Source organism: Onychostruthus taczanowskii, unplaced genomic scaffold, assembly GCF_017590055.1.
Source record: "Onychostruthus taczanowskii isolate IOZ18803 unplaced genomic scaffold, ASM1759005v1 scaffold1, whole genome shotgun sequence".
Classification (NCBI taxonomy): Eukaryota; Metazoa; Chordata; class Aves; order Passeriformes; family Passeridae; genus Onychostruthus; species Onychostruthus taczanowskii.
This window is the reverse complement of record NW_024496525.1, coordinates 2559245-2573291: the sequence shown is the minus strand read 5'-3', so window position 1 is coordinate 2573291 and position 14047 is coordinate 2559245. Positions and strand designations below refer to the sequence as shown.

The window sequence follows — 14047 nt, the reverse complement described above, 5'->3', positions numbered from 1 at the left end:
AAAACAACATGTTTCTTCTTGTTAGCATTCATGGCTCGGCTGGGGACAAAGTATTCCTGCCCAAGCAGCCCCTTGACACGTGTTCTTGATGTCTCAGATTAAATAAGTTACATCACATGCAGGCACACTGATTGCTTTTAAGTGCTCCTCAGGCATCCTCAGGATGCTTTGCTTATATCAGGAAAGTTTTGCTTGCATGTGCTGTCTTTCCATTACCAACAGTTTGAACAGACTGAATCTCACAAACCCAAGCCTTCATTTTACATCCCTCTTCCCTCTCAAATGTATCTGCTGCAACCTCTGAAAGCAGTTGGAACTAATGGAAATTTATACTCGCTGGTGATAAACACTTCAACCCAACAAGTTAAAAACTGTATATGGCATGACAGCATATGTTGCTTCCCCAAAGACAGGCAAAGTAGCAATCCAGTGACAGCAAATATTCGGATGGCTACAATTTCAGTAACTCATGTATGTGCCTACTTGCACAACAAGCACTGAGCTAGCTATCTGAATTTTAAGCCCGAAAGACAATGCAGATGGTAGGAAATCAGATGACAATTGCTTTTCAGTTATTTGTTGTTGGTTTTCTTTTTCCTCTTTAAAAACTGGATTATCTGAAAGACAGGTAATCTCTCAACAGCCAGGAGACAGAACGGGCCCACTATCAAACAAGTGTTCTGCAGCTCTGCAGAGGCCCCTCTCCCTCAGCCTGCAGCAACTCTGGCACAAGTGCAGACCCTGCAGTTACTGCCCTTTGCACTGTATTCCAAAGATACTACAGCCTGAACAAGTGGCAGCCACAGCCTGACACAGTCTGGAGCAGGAATCACGATTTTTAAAGGTTAAAACTTTGGGCCACTAAATCTCATTAGGAATTTTTGTTGGGTTTTAAGTGAGATTCAATCTGCCAGCTGAATACAGATCCCACTCCCATCATGCCTGTCTATTTGCAAGGAAAACATAGTATAACGCCCAACAGATTGTTTCTAATTAAGGGTGCCTCAAAGTTACAACTCTATCACTATTTCCACTATGTCTGTCAGCTTAAAAGAAAACAGGAGACAGCTCAAACACTGTTTTAAGCATTTCTTGGTACCTCTCCTAGTTTTCTCTCAACTCTAACTACCTTTCCTTTATGTGTGGTGTGGGAGCAGAGTTCACAAGTCCGCTATTAACTGCTGCAAAACAGAAAGATTCAGACATTAGAGGGATTCACTTCTAATAAAGTCATCATATGCTCATTCCTCCAAAGGAGGTAGAAAGATAATCAGAGCAGCAAAGTCCCCGCAGAGCTTTGCATGAGAAAAGGAAACTATTTATACCCACACAGAACTTAATTAGATTTCTGATGCAATTCTGCATACTCTCTTTTTTTTTGTACAGTAAGCACATATCTGCAAGAAATGCCCTGAGGCAGAATTCCCCACAACAGCAGGGCTGACAGGACAGAGGACAGAAACCCACTGTCAGGGTAGCATTAGCCCTTTTTTTTTTTTTTAAACCTTTTTTTTCAGTTGGTTGGTCAGTTGGTCAATTGGTTGGGGCTTTTTCGCCCCTTGTGGCAGGGTGATAACTAAACCACTTTCCTTTACATTACTCAGAATCACACTTGATTTATCCATTCTGCTGCTGATAATGCTGGTAAGCCTTTACATAGTGATTTCCATCTTCAAAGCCCCATACAAAACACTAATTAATCTCCACAGCCCCTGGTGTGCTGTACTATGGGAAGATTAATTCCCATTTAGTAGATGATTAATAATTTGCCCTGGGTCACACCCCAAGTTACTGGTAGCAGATTTCTCACATTTCTTCTCTCTTTTTTTTTTTTTTTTTTTTTTTTTGCCTTCTTGCCCCTGACATCTAGATCATGCTATTAGGAAACACAGTTTCCCTTCCAACAGGCAGAGTTACAGCACATACAGTGGGCAAATTAGCCATCTGAAGAGCACCACAGCACCTAGTCCTGCTGGAACACTGGATGTGCATCACAAGAGTTGATGATGCTAGGAAAATGGCTGGCTTACCCTCACAAGCAGCCAGTAATACTCATGTGTAATGTGAAGCACAAAGACCCAGATGAGCCAGACCATCACTGCCACAATTACCTGGCTGACTGCCTAAGGTGTTGGCAAAAGCAGAAGAAAATTTGTCTCTCTGTTTCATGTCAGGTCTTTTTACTATTCTTCTATCACGTATTACTATTGATTTTTTTGATCCTTCATCCTTCTGACCGTTATAGTCTTCACAGTTCCATGTTTCAAGTTACTCTTGAGCCCTTACACAGGAATTTCCACTGAGGATACAACTGGCATAGGAACTGACCAACAGCAGGTAAAACATCTTGGCTCATCTCTGGTGCACGTGTTTAAACTGCAGTAACTCCTTTGTTCTACAGGCCCTAATATAGCTGACAGGAGTGACAGCCCATTTTGCAGCTGTGGCCATTTGCAAGGGGACATGTGGGTAAGTCAATGTCTGAGATGGAAATTGCAACATGTGGAACTTGATCTTCTTCCAAGCAAAAAAGAGAGTTGAAGAGAAGTACCTGTCCTAGGCTTGTTATTTATACTCCTTTTCTTCCAAATGTTACATGTTTTTCTTCTTTGTAGAGATATCCTGCCAAGGCACTGGTAAAGAACAGCCCTTTCCTCATCTCATTAACAGTCTAGTTAAAACCCATGATCTAGATCTGGAAATTGAAAAGTTAGAAAGAACAAGATAAAGAAACTGTCAGATGATTGCAGAACAGCAGGAGAGAGAAGCAGCGTTGGAGAACTCTCCTAGTTTAACTGACTCCAAAAGCCTGCAGCATCAGCCATCATGGCCTTGATGCAAGAAGGTCCCACACTGTATCACGTTCTCAGTCTGTGTTCCACATTCAGTGGAAGAACCAGTTCCCATGAGTTCAGCATTTGTCCAGACAGTCTGTGTTCCAGTCTCATTCACACGCCATCAATTGTACTAACCTTGCACAGAGGTTAATCTCAGCTCTGCTGAGATAAGCAGATGGAAACCCCAGCGGGCAGGAATCCCCCACTTAACTTTGTACAGAAGAGCTGAGATCAGAGAAACACAAAGCCGTATCACACATGCTGGATACTACACAGCAGAAACGGTGAAGAGTCACATACCAAAATGTAACTTTCAGAATGATAGAGAACAAGCAGGCATACAGGCACACACAGGCATGTTGTGGGCTGCTTCCCAAAGCCAAGGAGGTTTATCATGAACCACCAACTTCAAAACTGTCTCCTTGATTTTCTCTTGTCTTTCCTATGTATATACTTCCCAATCCCTACCTAGCCAAGCCTTCAGAGCTGAATGAAAGCACAATGTTACAGTATTGAGACAAGAAACTTGAATGAATCAATGTTTTCAACAGATTAGTGACTTTGTATAGGAATTGCACAGTAGCTGTTTCCAGCTCCTTACATGCTGGTAAGTTTTCCTGGACTATTAACCACTAGAGACATTTTTGTATAGCTGAACTGGGCACTCATCACATACCTCATCAATCAAACTAAACAGAATCCTCAAAGCTGTTTTGTGAGAAGTGATTTACAGTATTTTATTTTGTATCAAAATACTGAGCTTGTGAAGCCTGCAGACCTTTTGCAAAAGTTGGAGGATCAAGCTGAACTCTAAGACAGAGGCAGAAAGGATAACTCTGTAACTTGCAGCCTTACTGATGGTTAGGAGATCAGGAGATGTGTGAGGAATGAAGGCAGTACAGTTGGTTCTACAAAGACACAATGATCTGGAGAAGAATGAAATTTCCTCCCTCAAAGCATGTGAAAAAGACAACTTTTCTATTCATATGGCCAGAGATTCATTCTCCTGATCTTCTATGCCTGGCTACAGGCAAATCAAGCAGGAGAAATCTTTGTTGAAGAGATAAAGGGAGTACCCAAATGCACTGACAGGATGTGGACCATATGTGGAAACTCCTAAATCACCAGGTAAGCTCTGTCAGATAAACCACTGATTGATCTCCTACCTTCACCAGTCCCTGCAGAGGCGGATTCCTGCTCCTGTACCTCCCTCTCTGTCTGAGTCTCTGCATTCTGCAGCTGAGGCGCCAAGGTCTGGGTACCCTGTGACGTCACAGAGGTGGGGGGATTTCGGGGTTGTAGGCCTATGGCATTCATCAGGCCCATGTCTCTGTCTGTCCTCCATGTAGCTCTGCTGGTTCTGAAAAGAGAGAAAAACAAGTAAGACCAGGATCACTGGAGGCAACATGCCCAAGCAAGACTGAAACATGAAAGTGAGGCTCTTCTCTTCTGCCTCCACTCCAACCAGGCGCCTGCTTGCCACTATGGGGATGAAAGGAATTGTGACCTGCACTTATTTACACACACTGGTCTCTAGAGTTTCAAGACAACTGAGTCTTAGAGTCCACTCACCCTTCCACAGAAGCAGCGTGTCTTACAGGCACAGAGAGATATCCCTGCAGCATCATTAAGCCTGCAGAACAACCGTCTTGGAGTCACTGTGTTGAGGAGGCAGCACAACGTGCAGTGCAGAAGCACAAACACACACAAAACCTTCTGCACAGCAGGTCAGCTTTAACTCCCATGGATGTAGCCTGTATCCTTTCCCTCCTCTGGACTTCCTAGTTTGTCATCTTCACACATGAATGCACTCCAGCAGGCATTTCTGCCCATTCCAGTCAGACAAGGGAAATCCTGCGTTCTCAAAAGCAAACAACAGGAACCACCCCAAGGCTCATTAGCCTCTCAGACTCGAACAGCTGAAGTGTACAATGCTACACCTGAGTCTTCACAATGCCACGACACTCTTTTCTAAACTGACCCCTAAGTGCTGGGAATGGTAACAAGATTCAAGGAAAGACTGCCTCATTTACAACTTTTTTTTCATAAGGCTTTGAAACCTGCTACACTTTTTTTGCTCTCTCTTTGAACTACTTTACTCTGGACCATTATTTCTGCCTTCACGCTGCCATTATACCAGACTGAATATATACTGTCAAAAACTTAAGTAGTGGCAATATCCACTCATAGGGCAGAGTAAAGAATCTCTACTGCTTATTTTTCACCCACAATCAGATCAAGGCTGTAGGACAGCCCAGACATTTGCCCTGTAAACAAGCTCACAACTTCCTTGGTATGCTGAAGCTCACAACTCAGGAACACAACTATCACCCTCTTGCTGAGAACAGCTGGTTTACAGAGAAATACTTGTCACTATGGCAAGAAGCAACGGACTGCAGCATCACCCTTGGGTTCAGAACAACCTGGGCAGCACTGGACAGACTGAAACAGCCAATGGGGACATCAAGGGATTTAGCTTCATTTTTAGAGTTTATTACTGAGAAACAACTGTTCCATGACGAGCAATTAAAAAAATGAAAATCAATCACTGGGTCGGCACCATACAGTTGCCCTTTTCTCTGCCTGTTCAACTCCCCTGTTCTTCAGTTACCTTCCAAAGACCATTTGCTTTACACAGTGTTCTTGATGCATCAAGCCCCACATGTTCCTCCCACAGCTGTTAGTGGGGCCCTGAATGACACATGTAACTTTACTATCACTGGCACTTTTGGGCACTGAATGTCCCTTGCTGGAAGAAGGCCAGGTGACCCAACCAGGCAATACCAAAGGGGGAGAAAATTGCATATTTAAAGCTGCCAGTGGTAAGGGAACAAAGAAGTGATGTCAGAACTAACAAAAACAGCAGAAAGGGTCAGGTCTCTCTAACCCAACACCCAGGAGACTCACCCAGGCCGCTCAGCACTCCTGCTGCTGGAATGCACAGTGAAGACATTCTCATTCAGCTGGTCCCAGTGGTACTCAACTCCAGAGTTTAAGGCCCTTAAAATGCCAAAAAAGGAAAAAATATTAGCATTACAGGACACTGTTCAAGCCAGCACACATTACATCCCCACAACATGAACAGTGTTGATTCCTGCCCTACAGAAACTGCAGATCTAGCTCACAGTTCACATTTTCAGTAAAAGGGTTCATCACCATAAACCACCTTGCAAACACAGTGCTAAATTACCAGATTACTCTGGAATATTCCATTCATTTCAATTCAGTATTAGCACCAAGACACAGCAACAGGGGCAGAGAGATTTTCAGGCAATGAAGACATACAACTGTGCATATAAAATCAGGTTATCCTAACTCCAAGTAACGAAAAAAGAACTGGAATAGAAAGGCCAATTCTCCCTGTGGTGTCTGCAAGCACTTCCTGCACTAGGTAATGTTCAGTAAGACACTGCCCTTACTCAATATTTAATTTCTTTGCAGATGATTCTCATTCTATCTACAGATAATCTTTATACATCCCTCTCACTGACAGCCACTGTGGAGCAAGGACAGATGTAGAGGATATTTTAACAAGTTTCTACAGAAAAGCTTGCACTGTGTCAACAGCATGTGTGGCTGTTGAGGAAAAGTCCAAACTTGAATTTTACATCTAATGCTACTAAGTATAATGGAACCACCAATGTTCTGGAAACCTCTGACACAGCATTTCCCCAAAAGATGCACCAAGTCAGGGCTTACTACTCACAGGAACAGACAAGGTTATCAACCACAGCTGAAGACAACAGGTAATCACAGAAACAAAACCACCATAATGCAGCAAGTACGCATCCCACCAAGAAGAGAGTGAGAGCGAATCCAGCTTACTCTGTGCCATACAGAAATGTCGCAGGACAGGCACTCACTATGCAGTCCAAGGCAGCACAGAGATCTCCCACCTACTGCTGTGTTCCACCTTCAGAAGCACTCTGGGCTGCATTAGCATGGAAGACACTTCCTGGAGTGTTTTGCCACACCACTCTGACAGCTCATATGAGCTGCCTAGAAGTTTTGAAACGGCACTGTGCACCACGACATGACTGCTGGACTGCACACACCTGATGGTGCTGGGTGGAGAGTTAGCAGTGCTGTGCAGTGGTCACAGCAAGGCAAGTGGGGGGAAAAAAAACCCAAACCAACAAAATAAGACCTGTGTAGACACAAGGGAACTGTGTCTGAAGAGCTGGACTTCCAGCACCCTGTAGACAGGCTCAGAACTAGGAGTAGTCCTGTAAGCTGAAGAAAGGATTCATGGCAAATACTTGGTAGCTGGTTATGGCTCAGCACAAATGAGATGTTTTACATACATATAAAAACTGTTGTCCCTGTAAAGAGGTGCCTCAGCAGAACTGGCAAGAACCCCAGCTCAGAGGATGCTGCAGTGTACTGGAGGCCTGGGGCTAGACTGCCAGGATGACAGCACCCCAGGTTAGGACCCGGGGTGAGAGATGAACAAAATTAGGTCAACAAAATCACACATGGAGGATACAAGAAGTAACCAGCCATTGCTTTTTTATTTTTTTGTGCTGAGCTAGTCCTGTGCTGCATTATAACCCATGAAAGCAGCTGCCAGTGAGATGCTGATTTACAAAGGTTTCTGAGTTTACTGACAGATGGTAACTTGTCACTAAAACTGTGCCAGCCCCTCTGGCTGCTCCATCCCCTGCCTAATATACTGGCTGAGGATTAGCTGTCACACTTTGCTGTCTGCGAAGCAGCACAGTCCCTGAGCAAGAGACACTTTCTGACCTCGTAGTCAAAATTTCCATAAAAAGTCTAGTGCGTTTGGTATCTACAACTATTACACAACAGAGCTAAGCTGACCTGTGCTCTTTTCCCTCTTCTTCCACACATCTTCATGTTTCCCAAAGAACAGGCATAGTCCCCTGCATCATGTACAGCTACGTACATGATTGGTATTCCTTGCCAATGTGTGCTTTACTTGTCTTTGCCAGCTTGCCAGCTCTCAAGACAAGAAACCAGAAGACCACAAAGCTTCTCCCAGGCCAAGATGGGAGCTGACAATACATATTTCCTCTTTTCCCCCCAAACACTGTGTTTCTGTAATACACAGAAAGTCCAGCTCCTGCACACACACTTCTTTGAGTGGATCAATTTCACTTCTAAAAGCATCATGGTACCAAGCTGACATGGAGTACATCCATTAAAAGCTCCTGACCACGCTCCTACCTGTTCTACGGAGTCTCACTACTGTACAGTTGGGTTGTTAAACAGCAAAGTCCACTCTAACTTCATGCTGTCAGTTTGCATATGGTTAAATCAACAGGCATTCAATTTAATGCATAACTTTTCATACTGGTTTTAAACACTGCCATTTATCAGCTGAGCTTCACTGCCAGGGTCCTATTAGCTATTCCTTTACTGCCAGAAAATCAAGGGCTTTGCCTTCCTTCCCTAAAAGGAGGACCTGTAGCAGATGGTGCCACTGCTCTGGCTGCTGACTCTGGGAACACCGATAAACAGGCTTAGGCCATGATGGGAGTTCAACATTCTCAGCACCACTTTAACCTGGCTTTTTAGTTTGGTGTGTTTCCCTGCTGGGCAAAAGTGGCTGAGAATAAACAGCCGGCGCTCCCTGCAGCAGCAAGCAGCAGCAAGCATCTTCATTGCTACCTTTCAGTAGCCTCTTCCTTTGGCCAGCTACACAAACTACTCTTTCCCAACTCTACCTCTTGCAAAAGCCATAAGGTCCCCAGCACCATCGCTGTCCTCTTTTGTATGCATCTGTATATCTCTGAGCTGGAATCCACATTGGTCTCTTTACAGCCCTAAGATCAGCATCAAGATTGCTCCTGATTAGGTTTTCCAGCCTTTAGATGACTGAACCTATAGAAGAGATGCTTCAGGCTGCACCAAGGCACAGTAAGGAGAGCATACACCTGAACTTAACAGAGGGCACTGGTTGGGCACTACCTTTTATATGAAGATCATAATGTCTCTTCTTAATGAATCAGAATTTCATCAAAGAAATATGGCTATTGTGAGGGCTAAATGCCAGTTTTAACACCATGTTTGCATTAGAAACTTGATCACATAATCAGACCTTAAACCAACTTCAGTACACAACAAGATGTGTGCGACAACCACAATTACCTTGGTTTAAATCAGATTTTCAATTAAGCTTATGACTTGTTCTGGTTTAGCCACACCTATTTAAAATAGTGCAATCTCCCTTTTCAGAAAGCCTAAAGGTTTTTTAGCTCCCATTGCAAAATACTGCTTGAATTTTGTAAATGAGCAGCCTTTCACAGTACGTTTCCCAGGAGATTTGCAAATCAAGGCCTGACGATTCATTCCAAAGAAGCAGAGCTTACACTGGAGAAATGAATATTTTTCAGGTAATGTAAGCATTTAACTTTTGCTTCATCAAACTCTAGACATAGAAATGCTAGAAGCACTTTACATTTTTCAAGGCATAAGGTAGAAGCTCTGTGTAGCATGGAGCCACTTGGATGTGGATGCAGTAAAAAGGACATTTGTTGCCCAGGGCTTTAGGGTGAAAAATTGCAATTCTCCGCACTGTGTCAGTCATGGACAGTGAAGTCCACTTAGTCAAGTTCTTACTTTCTTCCCTTTTATGGCTGTCACTAAGCTCTCTAAGCCCTCCCTGGAAATTTCCATTAGCTTTGTTACATGCAGAGCTGCTCATAGCCTGGATTTCCCAGCAGGGATCTGTTCTAAGATGGACTTTTCCTTCACGCTTGTGTCCAGCTCACATTATTAACGAGCTTGGAGAGGATGAAGGGCACAGACTTGCAGGCTTTGCTGAAAGTCAAATAAGGATTCAGAGTGGAGCCTGTTAAGTACTAAGAGCCAACAACTTAGCAAGCCTCTCTCTCTGCACAGAGGTATTACCTACACAGCTCAGTTATGTCTCGAGGAAGAAATTAGGACCAAGTACTAGGAATTAATGACAACATTATTAACAAATTACAAGAGAACTGAAATGCAATTTACTGCACTTGCTTAACCAGTATTTGAAGGATAAATTGACAAAGCACAGGTCAGCATAAACAGATTCAGACATGTGGGTAACCCCTTAGCTGTCATATCCAAAACTGGGAGTTGAAGAGGAGGAGGGATTAGGATGAAAATTCCCTAACTCTACCATAACAATACAGCTCAAAAGCATGACAGTAAGACAAAACAACCCATAATTTGCAAGTGGTGTATGCACGTCCAGGAAGGCATAAATAGCACTTTACTACCTTTTTACTTGTACCATTGGGGGATGATTTAAGTGAAATCTGAAGAAGACAGCAGCAATGAGCAAATGCACTCCTCTTCTCCATCAAATCCTGCCATATGGAAAGGCCCAACAGCAGCCCACTTGTTTGCTATAGTACCAAATTAAATTTTGATTACAACATTGCTGCCTGCAATCCCATCCAAAAATATCAGCACAACCTCATAACCAGAATGAAGACTATGGCAAGCCCAACACAGAAAGGAAGCTGCCCTTCTGATGCCATGCAATGCACCTGATTTTCATGCTGCCAAGTTTGCTTTCTCCACAAAAGGAAATATTCCTTAAAGCTGATTTCTCAAATATACTGTCCATTCAAGATCACTAAATGCAAGCATATAAAACCAGATTAGTTTACAAAAGATTTGAATTTCCCAAGACATGCTTTCTTCCCTTTGTGTAAACTTGTCATTCTTAAGCCATTCAAACTGTATCAAGGAATAGAGTGAGCTACAAGAGAGCAAGGTGACACTATGCTAAGGAACAGGAATCTGTTGTCCTGGTTTGGGAAGGAAGAAGCAGCACACAGTATCTTGTGCAATGCAATGCAATGCTGGCCAGATTCCAGATGCATCTTTGTCAGCAGCTCATTATCTCTTCTGCCAGTGTGGTGATGATCAGCACAGCAAGCCCATCCCTAGCTCCCATGATTAGCTAGGCAACGGTATTGTTAGTACAAGGCGAAGTTTGGCACTCCCAGCAGCTGCCTGGATGAGAAAACAATAATTTCTAACGCCCTACTTCATAAATATTTAGCTTTCTGTGCAGGCGATGAACCACGTGCAGAGACAAATCCAAGTGAAAAGTGGCTGCTGCGCAAACTGTATGGAACCAGCAAAGGGGATTTCTGGACTAATTCTGCAGGGCAGTAACTCCCTTTGACCAAGAAGAGGTGGCAGCTTCACTGGTGCCAGCCCATGTCTAACTAGCCAGGGGAAGGGCACAAGATCAAGTATAGAAATTCAAGGAACACAACATCTGCAGTTTATGACTGACAACCACAGATATTTAAATGACATATGACATCATCCTGTCCATCACATTGAGATGAATGATGCATCTAAGAGCAGCCTCATTTTTACTCCTCACACTGATACAACCCACTAATTTTCCAGAATCCTGCAAATTTTGCCTGTGTGAAAACCAGCAACCATGCAGAAACACACCCTCATACCTACTTGAATTGTCCAAGGTGCTGCACAAGCAGGACAGCAGCAGCTTGGTGCAGCTGGTAGCTGTGAGCCTGCTTCAGGGAGGGTGCCAACTCAGCTTGGAACACTTTGCAAGACAACTGGTCCTGTTCATTTGATTGTGCAGTCCTGCCAGCTAGGTTAAATGTTTGGATTTTTGAAGGTGCTGTATTCAAACTCACACCATTTGTATGAGGTCAGCCTTATAAAGCTGGTGGCACCAGTAGCTAATTCAGCTCTTCTATCTGAACAATGTAACCACGGACAAGTTTGTTCTGTCTACCAGTGGACACTAAAGGCTGGATCCAGTTCATGATCTTGTGGATAGTGGATAAGGTTTAGACAGAAGGCAGACCCCTAACAGCCATCTTTCCTCAGCAAAATTTTGGTATCTCTGCTAATGAAAAGAGTCACCACTCAGCTAAGCTGGTAAATACTTCAGAGAGAAAGAAGAGGGAGTGAAAGAAAATAAAGATTAATACAATAAGAAGAACCCAAACAGAATAGTTTCTTCTGATCCACAGGACCACTATAGCTAAAAACTGACTTCCAGGAGTCAGCACTTGCAACATACCTACAGATTGCATGTAGATTCGTATGAATCTGCATGTAAGCAGATTCGTAAAATAATTTGAAATGGATGATACATGACCAGAAAGAGGAATTTGTCTCATATTCCATGGGAGAAGTCTTCAATTAAGAATCAGACTTCGAACACATTCAATAGGAGTAACAAATGAAAATTAAGCACCAAGACAATTACAGAGCAGAAAGAAAAGAGTTTAGTATGAAAGTGTGAATGTTTGATTATCTGGGGACTCAAGTAAAAATACTGAGGTTGAGAATGCTGCCCTTAAGGAATGCAAAGCTGCACAAAAAAAACCTGTGTTGAGAACAAGGACAAGGCAAGTCCCTCTCAGACAGCCTTCATTCTTCTGCTAAAACACCAGAACAGTTTTTAAAAGTGATTTTCTCAGAAATTTTTTACATTACTGTCATGTAAACACACTGTGTTTACACAGTGTGGCATAGGAAGTTTTAACTTGTATCATGTTTATGAGAAAATGAGCACAGCACCCAAGCCAAATAGCCTGGAGTAAATAAGGCAGAAATAGAACAAATAAGAATTTCCTGAATTTTCACTGACTTTCTTCTCACTAAATCTTGCCAGTATGCCTTGGTATCCTTTGCCATCTGGCTCCAACCACACCAAGTACTAGGTACGGGAACCTCTGAAAGATGAATAACAGATTCCAGAACACACAGCTTAAAGGTCTTCAGACAAGTACAGTTCAGCTTGATATTATCATCCACACTGCTCTAAAGATGGACAACTTTCTAAGTCCTCTAAAAATCTAAAGGCTTGTTAATTGCTTAAAGTGATTGCAGGCAGACTATACTCCAAATAAGCTTTGAACCCTCAGAATATCTTAGGCTGTTTATGATCTATCAGCTCTTCCAATGGCTTAAGACACTTTAGGATGTTAGGAGTCTTTGGGGGAGTGCAAAATGTTTATGCCTTCTAAGGCCTTAAAACACCTTAAACTGCTACAGGAGAGCCAAAGTCACTCTTAAGTCATATTTGAACTTTCATTACTGTTTTAGCAGAAGCTAACATTGATGAAGTAGGCTTGTTTTGTAGATATTATGCCAGCAAACTAAACAAGGAAAATACATCTAGAATGGGAGAAAGCAGTGTCAAAATAAATGCTTAAAATTAGCAAGCACAGCAAATGCTGATTTTTAATAGAACACTGGAATGTGCACACACAAAGTTGCCAAGCTCCAGAACCAAGATCTTGGTTTGGTCAAGTCTCAATGAGATCCAGGGCAAGCAAAGTTTTATATTTTTAATCTCAGCAGCTTTGAAATTATCCAACTAAAAAGTATTCTGTTTAGCATACAGGGGAAACTGCCTCCAAAAAAAATGAAAAAAGGAAAAAAAATCATCAAGAACCCAAAATTGCAATCCTTACTCCAGCAAGGATTGCAATCCTACTCACAGTTTGTAGACTTGAAATTAAGACCATTTGCAGACAGATTTAAAATAGGGAAAGAAAATGAAAAAAAAAAAAAATTGGTCGTTTTATTTGCTAGCTGGATTCATTAGCAGAATCCTGCCGGAAAAAACAGGCATAAGGGACACCAAATAAAACTCCACAAATAATATGGATTAAAAACTGTAAAATTAAAGAAAATCTTATTGGAAAGCCAAGGAAGTAAACAAGTGAACAAGGATGGTCTAGTATAGATCCATGGAGGAAAAAAAAGGTTATAAGACAGCCAGAGAACTCGTGCTGCAAGAGAGGGAAAAGACATTCTAAAAATAAACATGAGGAAAATGGCATTAGAATGAAAAAAGGACTACTCGTTTGTGAGGCTAACGACAAAAATCAATGATGTTTCAAAGTGGACAAGATATTGAACTCTCTTCTCTGAAGTCTCCACTTCTAAAACACCCAAGGGTGCTTGTGTAATTAGGGAATAAGAAATATGCCAGACATAGCAGGTAGCTGCACTAATTTCAATTTTTTTTTTTAAAAGTTAACTTTTTTGACTCACTTGCACCTGTTTTTAATATGTTACAAAAAAAAGAGGAAATGACAAAAGGGCAAAAAAGTCAACTTAGCAGCAGTCTTCAAAAAGAAAGCCATACTTAAAACTGACTATTATTGTCTTCCAAGTGTAACTTTTATCCTTAAAGAGAGTAATATAACAAATAGAAAAAAGAAGATATATTGAAACAATGAAAGAGT

General features: G+C 42.3%; 1 protein-coding gene across 3 annotated transcripts in view; it reads right to left on the bottom strand.

Moving 5' to 3' along the window:
• The window catches only part of AMBRA1 (autophagy and beclin 1 regulator 1), a 117136-nt gene that overhangs the window by 6267 nt on the left and 96822 nt on the right, over nucleotides 1-14047 (bottom strand). For all 3 annotated transcript variants that reach the window (XM_041398259.1, XM_041398266.1, XM_041398277.1), the window contains 2 exons: nucleotides 5745-5837; nucleotides 4004-4197 (listed from right to left, as the gene is read on the bottom strand). In XM_041398259.1, the coding sequence (XP_041254193.1) occupies nucleotides 4004-4197; nucleotides 5745-5837 (287 nt within the window). The remainder of the gene's footprint in view (nucleotides 1-4003; nucleotides 4198-5744; nucleotides 5838-14047) is intronic.